The following is an 18,834-nucleotide window of genomic DNA, read 5'->3' on the forward strand; positions in this document are numbered from 1 at the left end:
TTGGCTCTGATAATTTTAGAGATGTCTGCCTAAGCTATCTGAGTTGAGAGGCAAAGTTAAGGTGACGGTGCCATATTTCATGATGGTATAATGAAGAATGATGAGTTCTTACAACTCATTTAGCCATGGAGAGAGACAATTTAGCAACTGATTTGTTAGTGTGTGTTGTGTAGCTGTTGAAAGTATAGTAGCTTCTCAAAGTTTAAGATAAAGCCATCAATAAAATAGATTACATATGCTGAGGAGTCGTGGTGCACGCCTTTAATCCCAGCACTTGGGAGGCAGAAGCAGTCAAATCTCTGAGTTTGAGGCCAGCCTGGTCTATAGAGCAAGCTGCAGAAAAGCCAGGGCGACACTTTTTTGAAGAAAACAAAAACAAAACAAAACAAACAAACAAAAAGATAGATGGTCCTGTCTGTCCTAGGGGAGCATTGTGTCTGGTGAAAAGATGACAGTCATGATAACTATCAAGGAGAGTGTTAGGATCCTGCTCTCACTCCTGCACATGCACAGCTCGGGGTCTTGTGTCTTACGTCATCAGGGGGGTACTGGCAACTATGTACAGACCACGTGGTCACACAATCTGAGCCTTAAAAGCTGGATGCAGATCCCACCCTCCCTCTCTCTGCTCTCTGCTCTGCTTCCCCACCACCATCTTTCTCTCTCTCCAGGCCTGGCTCCTCTCTCCCCCCACTTTCCCTCCTAATAAAGCTCTGAATACTGATACTAGGTTCTGTCATGACCGTGACCTTTCCACGTGGTAATCAGTGCTGCCACCAGTGCTGTTTATCATCCTTTCAGAGAGAAGGCAAGCCCCTTCTTTCCACCCCACTGTCATGCTCAGGAAAGGAAGACTACGACATGATTTGTCAATGTCAATACATTCTTGCAAGGAATGTGTTGTTCCTATTGATGCTGCTTTTGTCAGCTCCTCCTCTTAGCTGCTGTTCTTCTCCTGTCCTTTGTACACAGGCACAGTCAGTCATAGAAAGGGATATTTTCTGAGGGTGTTTGCCTTTATAAGCTTAAAAGAATCAATTTACTTTTTAATTGTATTTTTAGAATTTAAAACATTTTTTAAATTTAAACATATTGTGATCACATTCTTCCCTTTCCCCGAGGTCTTCCAGATCTTCCCTCCTCCCTACCCACCTCACTTTTTCAATTCATAGGGTAGATTTTTATATTGAAACGATGCACGGGGGAAAAAAACACATGACATACTAGGCCACATTTAATAAATTTAATAAATTAAGAGAGGGTCTCACAAAACTCAGGAGAAGGTACCATACAGGAATCAAGAATAAGACAACACTTTGCAACCATTCACAAAAATTACCATTTGACAAAGGAGAAAAATTACAGGAAATAATATAAGGCAGTCTGTTGCACGTGTCTTAAACAGTATACATATATAATAGTACATCAAAATGATTTGACAGTAAATTCACCACGTTTACATTTGTCACATGGACTGTTTTAAAACATTTATAAAAGTTTGTAGATTTAACATTGAACTGTAGGATTTATTTCCAAATGAATATATATGTTTCATACCAAACCGCACAGAACTTATGAATAGCACACAAGTTGAGAATAATTGCTGTGTTGGGTACTATTAAGTACTACTACTTGATGACATAAGAATTATTAACAAATGTGCTATAACCTATTATCCCTCAACTTATTGCTAGTGCTTTTGGAACTCCGTGGATTAGACTTTATTTCTCTGTAAAACATGTGCTATGAGCTTGCCCTGATAGTTAAGAAAGAAATCAGATGTTTCCAATTTTCTCTAATACAATACTTCAGATCTGAATGTCTTTTATGGATTGCTGAAGGAGTTTTTTCCAGCGCTTTCTGTACCAGCTCCTCTGCCTTACATTGATACAGGTCAGTGGATTCATGCAACATACATGGCATACATGCACAGCACCATCTGTATGTGCAGAACTCATGCTCAATGCATGCTGTGTTTCTTCAGACATTTTTTTTTTCATTTCAATAAGAAGTAGATCATCTCATTCAATTTCAGGTAATTTTTTTTTTAACATGCAGTTCAACTGACCTAACAGGCAGATAAACTTGACTTTTGTGTCATGTTTGGGCATGCTCAAGCAATTGACTGACATTTGGCAGTGTTGTAAATCAAATAGGGACTGTTTGAGTTTCCTCATATACAGCCGCTCTCCCACTGCCCCTGTGGCAAACTGTTGAATTTAATCTATGCTGTGTGTTGAGAACACACTCTAAGAGTTTTTGAAGTTCAGATTCTGCCTTCAGCAATTTCAAAATCCTAAGAGGCACACTCCAAGGTGTACATGTAACTGTCAGGCATAAGATATAGCATCATGAATTCTTCATAAATTTATCCACAGTTGTGTGAAATGGACACACATGGAAACACAGTTACTGGGAATGTGCAACTCGGCACACAGCATAGACTTAATGATCTGACAAGCAAGGTTTGAAAACTTCTCGTGGTTTTCAGTTTCATTAAAATGGTACTTAATTCTTAGAGAGCAGCAGGCCCACGAATGAAACAATGGCCAACACTTATTGGAACACAACACTATATTTGAACAAGGATTTAAAGTTTGAGGACATAATTGCAGTACAATGGAGAGCTTGCCACATTCACAAATTAGCTGCAGCCTTTTCCTGCACTAGAGAGTTTGGAAGGATCTGAAAAGGAGATAAATTTTGTTTAAAATCCAAATGGAAACTCTGTATTTCTTTTCTTCCCAGAGTTCAATAAAAGCGTCTTTTTCAATTAATTTTTTCACATTCTAAGGGCCTAATTCAGTAGTCCTTAATCAAGTAAAACTTCCAAGGTCATGGTTATTTACCTTTCTCATACTAGTTTTACTTAAAAATGGACTGCCAGATTGGGTCCTATAGATAGAGGTACCATAATTAAGAAAATATTTTAGTAAGGCTCAAAATGCAAATTTCACTTTGTGTGTAGCACACTAATTTCCAGAATTCTGAGATCAAAATCCAATTGATGTTGAATTCTGGATTGGGAATTAACTCTGGGATCTCATTTCCCAGTTTAGTCGTGAAATTAGGTATTTACTAAGGACCAGAATGAAAACACTAATTCCAGTTTGCTTATCATAATAATCAGAATTTGAACATTGTCCTTAAGAAGTGAAAAAGCTGTTTAGTGTGTATATCTCTTTAGCATCCTTCCACTTCTTTAGTCCTGGTTAACCAGCTGCTATGTTAAAACATCACTATGTTTGGGGACAGACATTGCAGCAAAAACTGACACAATATCCTGACAATGTCAAATTGTACCCCGATGTGTAACAAGAAAGTTCTGTCTCTGACTCACTGATGGATATTATTCACAATGGGCAGAACCTATCTTACTGTGTTTATGTGTGTAGATGAGCAGAGTGAGAATTTCAAGCACATATTTACTGTTAACCTGGAAAAGATGCCACTGAATCTGTCAATTTAGGTGTGGTTTGAGATATTACCACAGTCATGTGCATCATTCTGGTCTCCTGCAAATGCCACCTGAGATGAACATCAACATTTCCACATTCACAAAAGAAACAGAGATAGGAAGGAAGAAAGCAAAGAAGGAGCAAGGAAGGAAGAGAATAAGGAAGGATGGGAGAGAGAAACACAAACACTATTATTCACCGAGGAATCAAAATAACTTAGTCTCCATCTATCATAAACAGTAAATATAGAACTCCAAATCTCACTGTTAACGCATGATTGTAAAGTACAGGTTTGCAAAGCTGTTTATCAAAACACTGTTTTGTCACACAGCAGTATTTACATTAGTTATGATCCTTAGGAAAATCAAGGGGGAAAACTTTCCTACAAGAGCTTTCCTGTAGGAAGGCTGTGCTGCTCTTGCTTACACACTGCTAATCCTCTCGCTGACCACACTGGAGGGATTGACTGGCAGCTCTAAATTCTCTACCTGCATCTCTATGCCAGGCTCAGTGTCATTAGCTTTCCTAGCCACACGTTCATTGGTATGCCGATAAATGTTAACATTGAGCTCCCTCCCAGACAAAGCAGTGGCAGCCACCCTAGGAATCTGTCTGACAGGAGGTTTTTTGTCTGGCTTATAATCACAGCGCAAATATTTAGAGAAAGCCCTTCGGTACACTTTGTTGAAGAGAGTGTACACCAGAGGATTGATGCCCGAACACACATAGCCAATCCACACAAACACATTGAGAAGCTTCTCCATCAGCTTTTGGTTACAGGCCTTCCCACAAAGAACAGACAGGATGTTAGTGATGAAGAACGGGCACCACATGACCAGAAAGACAAAGAATACAATGCCAAGGACTTTGGAAGCTTTCTTTTCATTGTTGATAGCTTGCATGGTGCCTCTAGGACGCTTTCCTTTCTTCTTCCGAGGTGGCGGCTTCTGATCTGGATTGGGGTTCACAGAGTTCTCTTCATCGCCAGCATTCTTCTTGCAGCAGCACTTTAGAAAGTTCAGGCTGATTTCAGGCATGTCCTCCTCGGTGTGGCCTCGAAGTAACATCAGAGTTTGACGGCGTAGGACGTAGATCGTTAAGAAGTAGGTGATCACCATAATCGTCAAAGGGATGAAGAATGCCACGAAGGACCCGATGAGAACGAAGTTCGGGTCGTTGAGCACGCACGTGGTGTTATTCACGAACACTTTGCTTTCGTCCCTCAGTCCAATCACAGGGATAGGAACTGAAACACCTAGGGGAACAAAAAGGTGGGAAGTCGTTATAGCATATGTAATGATTGAGCAGGTTTGCACAGTAGCACAGTCAATTCATCAGCATTTTACCAAAAGGCATTTAGACTTGCTGTTTGTTGAAAGCTATTCATGGCATGCCAGGCAGCTCATGGAACATATTGGTGCAATTTATAATGATGGCTTTCTGAGAATTGCTATAACAGAATAGAATCTCCACATTTGAGACAAGCGATTGGAGATACGTTTATGTCTAGGAGTGGACTGAGTCCATTTTGTTCTATTTGGAGGCCCTAGAACTGTCCTGGCTTGTGGAAAGTACTCAATAAATATTTGTTAAGCCAAGGAGTAGCTTCACATTTGTCCTGTGTAATATCATTAAATTCAGTCATTTATTTTTTTAGTATACCGTTACTCAAGTGCAACAACAATGATATGTACACCGTCTACAATAGCCTGGGGGGTTGACTGGATTGTGTTTCACCATTATGCAAAGACTAACCTGTGAGCAGAAGCAACTGATTTTCTTTTTGGCAAGGTCGTGTGTGTGTGTGTGTGTGTGTGTGTGTGTGTGTGTGTGTGTGTGTTTGAGCATCAGCAACATGGTTTCAAGGTCAAGAAACAGTATGAGGCTGAGGATATATCTTCAAGGTATTACAGGGGGCTACGGGTGGGGATGAGGGAAGAAAGGAAAGGGGATTGTGGGTGGGAAGGAGTAAGGAAAGGAGGAAGGGAAAGAGATGGGGTGGAGAGGGCAAGAGAGAGAGAGAGACAGAGAGAGACAGAGAGAGAGACAGACAGAGACAGAGACAGAGACAGAGACAGAGACAGAGACAGAGAGGCGAATTTTTTTTATTCAGGGTATTGACAATTAGCCAGGAAAATAAACTGTATTCTAGACAGGAAATATCAGCAGAAAGGAAGGGAACAGACAGTGATCTTATGCTGAAACCTTCTGGAAACTTTCAGAACTCACTATGGTAGACCATAAAGGATTTTTTTCCCCTTAACACATAGGTACAATATTCATCGGTCCTTTCTGCATCCTCAAGGAGTTAAAGCCTTGGCAAACTCAAATGTGTCTGTGAGATTCTATCATAGGCTAATGGAACTATGAGCTCCTAGATGTCCACATTTTGAAATGGAAGTTGAAGTGTATCCTCAAAGACAGTAGCTAAGCAGTCACCACATAAGAAACTATGAGGAATTTAATATCTTAAGGCCATACTAGTTGATGTAAGTAGTCCTTGTCAACCGCAATGTACCAGACTGGAAGATCAAAAAGGAAAAAAATAGAAAATATTGATTGGTATTTAATCTCTGGAAAGATAAGAAGGGGAGTGTTTGGAAAATGATTGTTAAGTATTTTCTCCAGACATTGAATTTCTGGTATGTGTGAGGCATTCCTAGAGCTTGAGACCTAGATATGCAAGTATGAAAGTAGAGAAGGGCATAGAAATTTGGAGACACCTTTCAACTATGCTTTTTCAAGCAAAAATTTGGACTTGAGTAGAATCACTCAGAACTTTGCTATGGTCCCAGGGAAGACAGCCATTTCATGAGAAACATTTGGAAGAAAATTGGTACATCTTCCCAGGACCCTTTAGCAAGAGCATCAGAGGGTGCAAGTAAAGCAGTCCATCTCCAGTCCCTGCCTCCTCTGCTCCCCAGAACTTCGAGAATAAGATCCCAAAACTAGAGACTCCTCTAAGAAGTTTGTCATCCTTCTATAGGCATGGGTTCAAAGGTAGGTGTACCTGGATATGAAGGTCCAACTTTCCACTGAAAATGCTCCTGTAATCTTTGAGACCTTCTGAGAGACACATGAAGTCCCTAGGGAAGGCTGTAAGACTGGTGTACATTGATGTCATTCAGAGCCCAGCTCTGTAGTACTGTGAATTTACATCTGGTAATAGATTTGTTTTTTTTGTCTTCCTAAGGAATCTAAGGAAAGCCTTGTTGTCAAAAGACAATAAGGGGCAGGGTAAGGACCACTATTATGTATTTGCATATAGGAGGCTAATTGTTCCCCTCTCCATTTGTGTGTGTGTGTGTGTGTATGTGTGTGTGTGTGTGTGTGTGTGTGTGCTTACGCACATATACATGCATGGGAGCATGCCATAGAATGCCTACAGAGTTAAGACAGCAATTTTCACGAGTTGGTTTTCCCTTTCAGAACTGAACATGGGTCATCAGGCTTAGAGAAAGGGCTGTTTACTTCCTGAGTCATCTCACCAGTCCCTGTGAGGCCAATTCTTTTGTATAGTTTTATGTACATTGAGGAAAGGGTAAATCTGATAGCTATCTTTTATTTCATCCATTCTCCGTGTCACATGCTGAGCCATGTGTATTATGGATAACAGAGATGAAAAATGTTTCATCTTAATTTTGTTAAAACCCTCTACAATAGATATAATTTGGTCAAGTAGTTTAACCTCTTTACTAAATCTGTACAATCATAAATTTTGTTTCCGGAAGCCATGAATTCAGTCAACAAACAAGAGGACTTTCACTTTTAAAAACACCATATGTACATTATCAATAATGATAACAATCATAGTAACAGCATTAATAACAATATATCACGCACAGACTATTTTATTTAATATTTTAATAACTTAAAAAATAGTATCAGCAGTTCTCAAAGCGTGCTTCAAGGACCCAGAATCTCTGAGACTTTTATAATTCTTTCGTGGGTATAGTTTTCATTTTCCTACTTTTATTATATTTTGGGAGTTTCATTGACATGAACTCATGTAACTCAGCCTGGCCTTGAACTTTTGATTTCCTCACCTCCACCTATTGAGACTCTGATTACAAGCTTCTTTTTTCATCTTTCTGTCTTTGAAACATCATAGTTCATTGAATTCATGTCTGTATTTAGGGATTTAGATCTTGTATAAATAGAAATTTAAAAATTCAAACCTGCAAAAAATGTTTTTATTTCTGAAAAAATTTAAATTGTATCAACTATCATAAAAATTTGTAACATGTTACTATTAAGCAGGCTTAGTTTATTATCATTATTTAAAGGAAAATAATTCATTAGGTCTTTTTAAACTTTTAATGTCCAATATCACAAACATTAATATTTATACTATTGATACAATGTATAATCCACATAAATAAAAGCCCTTGAGTGTGGTGATATATTGTATACCCTAATAAAATTTGCCTAAAGTTCAGAGAACAGAACAAGCCACTAGATTAAACATAGAGGCCAGGCAGTGGTAGCACACACCTTTAATCCCAGTACTGGGAAGCACACATGCCTTTAATTAATATATCATGATACTTGGGAGTCCTTAAGTGTTTTAAAATGTATTAAGGATCCTTAAACCAAAAACTTTGAGAACACCTGTTTTGTGTTTGTAGATAAGTTATTTAGCAGATATGCAAAGTCTTCCTTATCAATTTCAATTCAAGCAATGGTAATGAATGTGTTATTATACCATTAAGCATAAATAACAGTACTACTACCAATAATATACCTTAAATGTGTTAACTTATTTTCATAAAAATTCAGAAAGGCACTTATTATTTGATCAAGCTAACTTCAGAAAAGTTAAATTTAGCAAATATGTACTGCTTGATATTTTTTACATCCTTGATTTGATCAAGTAAGAAGGGTAGAAATGAACTGCTTTTAGCATCATATATCAATAATAATTTCAAAGACAAAAACTACATTTACTTAGTGTTTCCTGTATGTTACTATATGATTCAATTATTTAAAAATTTTCCATGTAGCTCACATATTATTTAATTCAATACAGACAATAAAAAACACAAATAATTATTAAGGGAATTAATTTAATTTAATGTTTCTGAAGTTAACTTTGGTAAGGCTGTGTCATATTAGGATACTAGAAACAGCTAAAACAAGTTATAATTGAATAATGCTATAAATTGCAGGTGTTATATCAACTAATAATTTGTCAAATATTATGCATGCATTATCTCATCAATTGTTGCAAACTTTGAAAATAATTTTTAACAGTAATTAATTACTAGTATTTAAAGATAAAAATGAATCTTTAATAAGCATATAAAATCTAACTTAACAGTATAGAAATATTGAATTCAGTAATATACATTTTAAGTTTTTTGAAAATATTGCACATTACTACTATGTATATTTTATTCAAAATACAATCTACTACTACAACTTAATTATTAACGTTATTTAAAAATAAAATGAATCTTCAATAAGCATTTAAAATATAACAACATTATTATAGAAACAGCTACTACTGCTGCCATTATTACTCTCACTCATTAAAGACCATTATTAATAAATTAACTATGAGTGTTTACTGATTCTCATACTGTATTTGCATGCATTATCTCATTCTAATTTAATAAATCTCATTATTAAAATTATTTTACTGCAAATGTAAGCCTGAGTATTACTGACTCTTACACTTGCTTTACATTACAAACTTTGTCTACATGCATTCTCTTATTCTGTTCTCATATAAGACTCATTAAATTAAATTATTTTATTCAAAAAAGTAAATCTAGAGTAGTCTATGTATAAATGCATTTATATTAGTTCCTAAAACCTTGAATTCAAGCAACACAGATCAGTTCTTTTCAAACCATCAGATAATATCATTTGCCAATGATACTAAAGGGGACATTTATTTTTTAAATCATTTTTGGATTTATAAGTGATAGTGTATTATAATCATTGTTGAGTAGACAACAATTGTCAAATTGTTCTCATATTTAGTAAGCCTGGTTTGAGAAACTTTAGTAGGCACCAGTAATAGTATTTATAAAATGAATACAGTACAGCAGCATAGCAATACTATGGAAAAAAATATGCCACAAGAGTCACAAATAGTTCTAGAGTTGTAAACATTTTCTTTACCTTTAAAACTAAGGTCATTGTTGCTTAGAGAGAAAGAAGTCATAACAGAATAATAAAGAGATTGTCAAGATATAAGTAATAAATGACTGGTGAATGAAAAGGACAAATGGATACGTTTCCTAGGATAGCCTCCCCAACAATATGAAACCATGGACTAGAGAAATTGCTGTGGATCTTTGGAGATGCCTCTGATACATCTACTTTCAAGTATTATGTAATGCAGAGAGGCTATTTTTCAAGGACATCTAGGTGGACCAAGCTGACATGACTAATGCCTTGCCTCCTGGTGTGAGTCTCTTGAACACCATAGTTAACAGCATGTGATGAAAGACTATTATTAGGAACCAAAGCAGAAGAGGATCTCTGTGTTTGTGTGTGTGTGGGGGGGGGCACTGGGAGGAGAGGAGGGAGAGGAAACTTTGGTCTGGTTATAATACATGAGAGAAGAAAATAAATAAAAATCGACACAAAAGAAGAATATAGGAAAACAGACCTGCTTCAATTTTCAGATGACAAATTGTTACTAACATTTGGAGAGGGGGCATTTTGTATGTGTGAGGACTAATTTAATTCTGGTGTTGGTGGCATGGGAACTTTAAGGAACCCACACTAAACTTGTAACCTCAAGGATTTTTAGCTTTGAACCAAGAAAGCACACAGACATATATGTATGTGAATGTGAATAGGTATATATGTGTACATATGTATTTATAGGACAGTGACTGCTAATATAGTGCTAAGAGTTCCTCATATCATGTTGAGGAAATGTGATCTAAAAGAAGACAGTAAGACAGACATCATGAGGAGACTGAGTTTGCAAGAGGAACGCCTTGGGAACTGAAAGTACACTTGGCGGAAGTGGGAGAAGGAGGTTCTAGTATTCCGTACAATATGGCTGGTAGCATGGGGAGAAGAAATTTTCAGGAACTCTCTGAGATTGCCGCATTATTACCATAAACTAATGTAGCTTGAGGAAGGTTACTATGTATGGATGATAAGGAGCTTAGCCATAGAAGGTAAACATAGTGGGGTTAAGAGCATCACAAGCAGAGAACAACAACCATTACAAATGATAGATAAAGGTCCCTAAGCAGACAAAGAGACACAATTAGAAAAAAAATGACGAAAGGGCAGAGTAATTTTCTTTTCTATGGGAACTGTTGGAAGAATGAATAGGTGACAGTAATTGTCAGTGGCTATACAGAAAGTGACAGAAAGGAGAAATAAGTGGCAAAATTCACTGAATTGTTGACTGGATCGACAAAATGGTTAATATCAATGTTTCTTGATTCCATTCAGCAATGAGAAATCAAATGAGTTTTTCTGAGAAATAAGATGATAGTTGGACACACATATGCTACAAAGAAAATATCCAGGAGAATAAATAAATAAATATGAAGAGGTTGGGGAAAAAAGACAAGAGAACCTGGGAAAAGATGCACACTTAGGTCCCGGGAGGAAAATAAGGCCTCAGAAACATGTTGGCCTCAACTCTCTAATAAACACACAGAAGAGAGATGATTACATAAGGGAAAACAGAAATCTAAATGAAAGGAGAAATGGGGGTTAAAGGTCAGGGATAAGTTGCTGAGATCTTTAGAAAGTTCCATTGTAAATACAAAGTGACACTGACTCTCAGAAAGTGCTACTAGACTAGAAAAGTGGTTCTCAGCCTGTGGGTCGAAGCCCTGCTGGGATAATCTTTCTGTATTCTGCATGAAGATGTGTCTCTGTTTTACCTCAGCTGCATAGGGCACCTTCTGTTTGGTTTAATAAAAAGCTGACTGGCCAATAGCTAGGCAGAATAGGACAGGCTGGACTTCTGGGCAGAGACAGGACCTCTGGAAAGAATCTGGCATGAGGGATTCAACAGTGAGACATGGAGGAAGTCAGACAAACAGTATGGAGAAGTGGTAACTAGACGTATGGCAGAATGTAGATTAATATAAACAGGTTAACTGAAGTTATAAGAGCTAGCTGGAAACAAGCTTAAGCCAAGGCCAAACTTTCATACTTAATAATAAGTCTCTGTGTCATTATTCCAGAGCTGGTAGTCCAAAGAAAATCAGACTATACAATCCCATTTGGTAAACCTCTATCATAAAACGAACATTTACATTATGATTCACAACAGTAGAAAAATTACAGCTATAGAGTAGCAACAAAAATAATTTTAGGATTAGTGGTCCTCACAACGTGAGGAACCGTATTAAATGGTCCCAGCATTAGGGAGGTTGAGGACCACTGTGCTAAAGGAGAGGGAAGCCAGGGTAGCTGCCGGCTGGAAGCCGGTGCTGCAGGGCAGGTGGCTCACGATCTACTGATCTACTGTGAGAACATGGGGGAAGGACCGAGCTCTTACAGGGCTCGATTTGCCTTGTGGTAAGTTAGCGGTGCTCGCAGGGGATCAACATGAAATCTTCTTGACTATTTGTGTTCAAAGTTCAGGAGGATAGATGCAGGTTAACCACATAATTATTTTAAAAGGGGAAATTACAAAATCATGACTTTTAGGGGGAGTATTGATAACAAAAAAAGGAACCTGGAAAGTCTGAGGTAAAGGTTTGAACCTTTTCTTCTGTTTGTGTACTTCTTTGTAAGAATAGGGTCCCTCAATGAAAACAAAATGATATATAAGTGATCTCAAAGGAGCCAAACTAGTTTAATATTCCGCTGTCAAAATATGAATGGCAATCTTAGAAATAGTAACACGTGTATTCTTTTTGTGGTTCGGGTAAATGAACGTAGGGCCTTGCACAGGCAAGAGCACCTCCCCAGCTCTCTTTTTGCATTTTGCATTTTAAGACAATCTCACTAAATTGTTCAGGATGGCCTTGAATTTGCTCTGTAACACAAGCAAGCCTTAAATTTGTGATTCCCCCTGCCTCAGTGCCTCCTGAGTGCTTGTGATTACAGACCTATGCCAGCAGTCCTGGTTTTGTGCATGAGTTTTAATTAGCACAGCAAGTAACAAAGTCCAGTGAAATTTAGAAACAGCTGATGAGCATCGATCATATGACACTGTTTCTGCCACAACTCAAGGTTATTTGAAAATATGTGCAGTACATGTCGGTGATATAATTCAAACATCCAAATTATTTTTATGCTGTCTTGCATATATTTATAGCTAAGTCAATGGAGTCTCAAATTTCATTTATTGGTTAGATAAACTACTTTTTCACAATCAAAATTAAAACAAATTTCATGTTATAGTAGTTAGTATTAAAATCAGCTTTAGAGTCATAACAAACACTTACAGAAACCTCTTTAAAAACCATGGTAGTATAACACAAAACAAATTCAGTAGTATTTTTGGGAGGATTTTTTGTGTTGTTGTTTTGTTTTTAACCTCACAGATCTTTCATTATATTTTGTAGTTTCTGATTTTATTTATTTTATGGGTTTTCTGTGTGTATCTCAGTGTCTATATCTGTGCGTTTTGTTTCTTGTGTTTTTTCTTTGGCCCTTTTTCCCCTTTTTTGGTCCTTTATGGGTTTGTTTGTTTTTATCTTCTTATTTAGATGGCTGTTTATATTATAGTGAGAGAAAAAAAGAATGTGGATTTGAGTGGGTGGGAAAGTAGAGAGGATCTTGGAGAACCTACAGGAAAGGAAACTATAATCAGAATATGTTATATGAAAAAATCTATTTTCAACAAAAATATAAAAATATAAAAAAGAGCATTTTAAGGTAGTGGTTGAGAAACTTACAGAAAATATATACTCCTAATAATAACATTCAGAAACTCAGAACAAATTTTTGAGCAACAATAACAAAACATTTGTAGGTACTTGAAACTGAACAAGAAGTAAGAAGAAATTCTAAGGAACGCAGGCATTCCACTCAAAGTTGGGGACTGAATCTCCACATCTATGTCCTTACCCTGAGGGCCTTCTCTGGAACTGGAAAAGTTGCTGTTTAACTGAACTTCGAGTGGGAATAAAGACATCAGAAGAACTAGGATGGAGGTGGTATAAGGAAAGCAAAGCTGCAGCTCACTGTTGTTAAAACAACACAGACCATCCAAGGCTTCTGCAATAACGTTTTTACAAGGTTACTAGAGATACAAAGAAATGGAGGAATATACCAAAGGTGATATTCATTCACCAGAAACAGCAACACATAAATGTGAGTGTTACAATGAACAGAGAAGAACTTTATCATAAATATGCTAAATAAACATCCAGAAATGATAACTGTAGTAGCTGTAGAAATGGAAAATCCAGGAAGGATGGGAGCTGGGGGCACAGACACTGAGAGAAACAATCAATCAATGGGACCCCTTGAAACTGAGAAGCTTTTGTAGAGCAAAGGGTATGGTCAACAAGGCAAAGCGACAGCCTACAGAATGGGAAAAGGTCTTCACCAACCCCACATCTGACAGAGGACTGATATCCAGAATATATAAGGAACTCAAGAAATTAGACATCAAAATGATCAACAGTCCAATTAAGAAATGGGCTATAGAACTAAACAGAGGAAACTCAAATGGCTGAACATCCCTAATCATCAGGGAAATGCAAATCAAAACAGCTCTGAGATACCACCTTACGCCTGTCAGAATGGCTAAGATCAAAAACACTGAAGACACTTTATGCTGGAGAGGATGTGGAACTAGGGGAACTCTCCTCTACTGCTGGTGGGAATGCAAGCTTGTACAACCACTTTAGAAATCAATATGGCGCTTTCTTAGAAAATTGGGAATCAATCTCCCTTTAGATCCAGCTATACAACTCCTGGGCATATACCCAAGAAATGCTCAATCATACCACAAGAGCACTTGCTCAGCTATGTTCATATCAGCATTGTTTGTAATAGCCAAAACCTGGAAACAACCTAGATGCCCTTCAACTGAAGAATGGATAAATAAATTGTGGCACATATACACAATGGAATACTACTCAGCAGAGAAAAACAATGACATCATGAGGTTTGCAGGCAAATGGATGGATCTAGAAAAATCATCCTGAGTGAGGTAACCCAGACTCAGAAAGACAAACATGGTATGTACTCACTCATAGGAGGATACTAGATGTGGAACAAGGATGACTGGACTGCTACTCACATCACCAGTGAGGCTACCTGTAAAACAGGACCCCAAGAAAGACACGAGGATCACCCAATGATGGAGAAATGGCTGAGATCTACATGAACAACCTGGACATGTGTGGAAGTAATGAAGGGCGCGGGTCGAGGGAAAGAGAGCCTGTGGGAGCGGGAGATCCCAGCTGGATCAAGAACAGAGAGGGAGAACAAGGAATAGGAGACCATTGTAAATGAAGACCACATGAGAATAGGAAGAAGCAAAGTGCTAAAGAGGCCCACAGAAATCCACAAAGATACTCCCACAAAAGACTGCTGGCAAGGGCCGAGAGACAGCCTGAACTGACCTACTCTGGTGATGGGATGGCCAAACACCCTAATAGTTGTGCCACAAACCCCATCCAATGACTGAGGAATCTGGATGCAGACATCCACGGCTAGGCCCTGGGTGGAGCACTGGGAGTCTAATTAGTGAGAAAGAGGAGGGTTTATATGAGCGAGAATTGTTGAAACCAAGGTTGGATAAAGCAAAGGGACAAATAGCCAAACGAATGGAAACACATGAACTATGAACCAAAGGCTGAGGGGCCCCCAACTGGATCAGGCCCTCTGAATAGGTGAGACAGTTGATTGGCTTGATCTGTTTGGGAGGCATCTTAGGCAGTGGTAACAGGTCCTGTGCTCATTTCATGAGGTGGCTGTTTGAAATCTGGGGCTTATGCAGGGATGCTTGGCTCAATCTGGAAGGAGGGTACTGGACCTGCCTGGACTGACTTTACCAGGTAGTTCTCAATCCTCAGGGGAGGCTTTGCCCTGGAGAACTTGGGAATGGGGGGTGGGCTGGGGGGAAGGGGAGGGGGGCAGGAGGGGGGAGAACAAGGGAATCCGTGGCTGATATGTAGAACTGAATGGTATTGTAAAATAAAATAAAAGGAAAAAAAGAAATGGAAAATTCAAAATGGGTGTAAAAATGAAAGAAAATCTTGCAACTGTAAAATACACTCCTTGAAAAACTGGATGGGAATGCCAGTAAAAGCAGTAGCTAGTGAATTTGAAAGTCAATGTAAATCATCTAAGCTTAAGCACAATGAAAACATCTTTGTAGCTTGGTGGTGGTGGGGCATGCCTTTAACCCCAGCATTTGGGAAGCAGTCGTGGGTGAGTTTGAGGATGGCCTGTTCTGGTTACACAGAGAAACCCTGCCTTGAAAAACAAAAACAAAAAGCAAACAAACAAAAAAAAAACAAACCAAACCAAACCAAACAAAACAAAACAAAAACAAACAAACAAACAAAACAAAACAAAAAAAACCAACCAAACAAAAAAAACTAAACCAAATCAAAATAAATAAAAAAAATTGTTGTAAAAATTTGGATCTATGTTTGTAGCCTTGACAAAGTTCCTAGATTTCAACTTGCCATCACATCAAAAGCTTTCTGAAGTCTGAGACAACTCTTTTTAGGAGTAGACTGGCTTTAAGGAAAACACATAGACCTATGCATATGTTTCTACCTGGGTATAATGTCTTGATCATGGGATGAGAAGTAGTACTTAAGCTGAGACTAGCTATCCTGCTGGACAAGGGAGGCAGAAGGCAGAAAGGTGCATTGCAAATTGCTCTAATTCCTGGGCAAACAGTAGAAGAGGATTACTGCAGAGTGGGAGAGAGGCAAACATGCATATACGATCCCTTCAAATACCTGCTTGAGGACTAGGTTGCTCATATACAAGAGATACTTCTTAAACCTCACAGAGGAAAAAAAAAAAGACCTTATGGAGAGTGGCAGCTATCAAGATAAGAACAGAAAAAAATGCAAAAGCTGGCATAGTTCTAGTTGAAGTCTATCCCAGTCAGAATGATGAAATACCATTGCTACCTTGCTAGCACTGAAGGTTGCTAACATAAGGGGGAAAATGCTCAGTAGTGATCCAGACCTTACTGTAGTGTAGCATGGAATGAAACTTCAGCATGAGCAAGGAGACCAGTTAGCAAATGACCAGCATGCCAGTCTAAAATGTAACACTCTGGAATGGAAAACAATGCATTCTAGACTCTTGGTGATGCCTTACTAAAAATAGAAACTTAATATAACAAGCTTGATTCCCATTGCCCCGCAAAGATGTATAATGACGTAAAGAAAAATGAATGGAAAATTTAAACCTCTGAATGAAAAGTAAGATGGACTAACTTAAAATGATTCCTAGAGATGGGTGAAAAGGGGGAACCTGAACTTGTGGACAGGACCATGAAAAATTTTGAATAACGAAATCTAGATTAGAGAAACCAAAAGAATATCAGTAACTGGTGTTAGTCATGCAAATGTTTTAGAACAAGAGAAGAAAGAATGGGGTATGAAAATGCTGGAGGAAATAAAGGCAACTACTGGCTCAATTTGATGAAAAAGTATGAATCTCTAGGAGTTTGTAGCTCAGCAAACATTTAGTAGGACAAATTCAAAAGAAATAGAATGAAATACCATGGGGAATTATTTAAGAATATACATTTTAAAATCTAAAATGTACCGGTGGAAACAATGACAGATCTCAGAGAGGATTACTACTGGACACTTTACATCAAAATCCAGGAAAATGGAAGATAACATAAGGATCTGTCAGGAGAACTGAGGAAAAACCTCACCTAAGGAACCTACAGCTGTCAAGTCATAGTTTTTTCAAAAAAATGGATATAACTTTCATAAATGAAAGTAAGATTAAGACTTATTTTTTCCCACATCAACTAAGCTGAAATTGCTCATGGACATTCATTAAATTGCTTAAAGGAACTCTTTAAGGCTGATGTAATTGCTATCAGGAGGAAATTCAACTCAATTCAAGGCAAGTAGAGCTCCAGACTCATAAGCATATCTAGCTGACCACTTGTTTTATCCTTATTTATTAAATGAAGCTGTGAAGTACAAATAATTTGAAATTGTATCTATAACATATAGAAATAGCACATATGACAATATGAAACTAAGTTTTTAAATTTTTTCACTTTTGAAGTGTGGAGTGGGAAAACAATGCCTTATTAAAATCAGAATCACTGAGATAAGAAAGTCAACAGTGATTTCCTAGAACAACTGCAAGTAATAACACGCCAACGCTAAGAGTTCAATACAAGTACTGAAATGCAATGCTAATTTTTTTCTATATAGAAGAGAAGGTAGCCCCCCCCCAAAAAAAAGAATCCTGAAAAAAAACAAGACAAACATAGAAAACAAAGATCAAGATGTAAAGGTTCAATCAAGTCATAAATAATTATACCACAGCTACCAAAATTATAATTAATTTGTGCATAAATAGTACAGATTTAAGGTAGAATTTTCAGAATAGGGTAAGAAAATAAGACTATTAGCTATATTAAAAAGATAAACTTTAAATATGATGAAGACATATGTAAGTAGAAAATTAAAAATAGTGGACAATATTGAATGGATAGTCTATACTGACTATCCATTTATACCCATTTATTACCATTTATACTAATGGTAATATGAAAGAATACCTCAAGAGAAGGCATATTATCAGCAATGAAGGTATTCAAAATAATGAATATGTTCAACAACTGTACACATCAATCTTAAATATATTTCTCCATAATAAAAGGACCTCAAAATGCTTGAAAGGAAATGTAGCAGAATGAAAGAAACCAAAATAACGAAAAGTTATGACTATAACTGACAACCTTAGCACTCTTCAACCAGGACATATTAGTAAAATAAAGATAATATGAGAAATAGGAACAGAACCTTACCTAGTTTGATATAAGAGATGTTTAGAGAAATATATATCAAAACAGTTTTTTATTAATGCTCACATGATCAGCAAGATAAATCATCTGCTGGGACATAGAATTTACATGCTTATTGGCAGTAGCAGAATTCAATTAGAAATCGATGGTAAATGAGATACAGATAATTACACCCTATCCTTCTTAAGGGAATGGAAAAATTATTGCCATCTTAAAACCTCAAAGTCAAGAAAAGAAGACATGAAATTGGAAAGACAGTTTGGACAAAATAAATCAAAGACATTTAAAGTTTGTGGTAATAGCAAAAAATAGGTTCAGAGAGAGTTTTAACTGTGAGTGCTTATATCAGAAAAGTAGTTAAATCAATAATCTGTTCCTATGGTTAAAAGCTTAAAAAGAATAAAAACTGACATACCAAATAAAGGCTACAACAAAACAGCAGCAAATCAAAGG

The 18,834-nt window shown here is 37.3% G+C and overlaps 1 protein-coding gene across 2 annotated transcripts in view; it reads right to left on the reverse strand.

The window, feature by feature from the left end:
- Positions 1-1,230: 1,230 nt before the first annotated feature.
- Positions 1,231-18,834, reverse strand: part of Htr2c (5-hydroxytryptamine receptor 2C) — a 229,179-nt gene continuing 211,575 nt past the window's right edge. For both annotated transcript variants that reach the window (XM_076561713.1, XM_006989970.4), the window contains exon 6: positions 1,231-4,713. In XM_076561713.1, coding sequence (XP_076417828.1) covers positions 4,653-4,713 — 61 coding nt within the window. In that variant the 3' untranslated portion in view covers positions 1,231-4,652. The remainder of the gene's footprint in view (positions 4,714-18,834) is intronic.

The sequence above is a fragment of the Peromyscus maniculatus genome, chromosome X (genome assembly GCF_049852395.1).
Source record: "Peromyscus maniculatus bairdii isolate BWxNUB_F1_BW_parent chromosome X, HU_Pman_BW_mat_3.1, whole genome shotgun sequence".
NCBI lineage: Eukaryota > Metazoa > Chordata > Mammalia > Rodentia > Cricetidae > Peromyscus > Peromyscus maniculatus.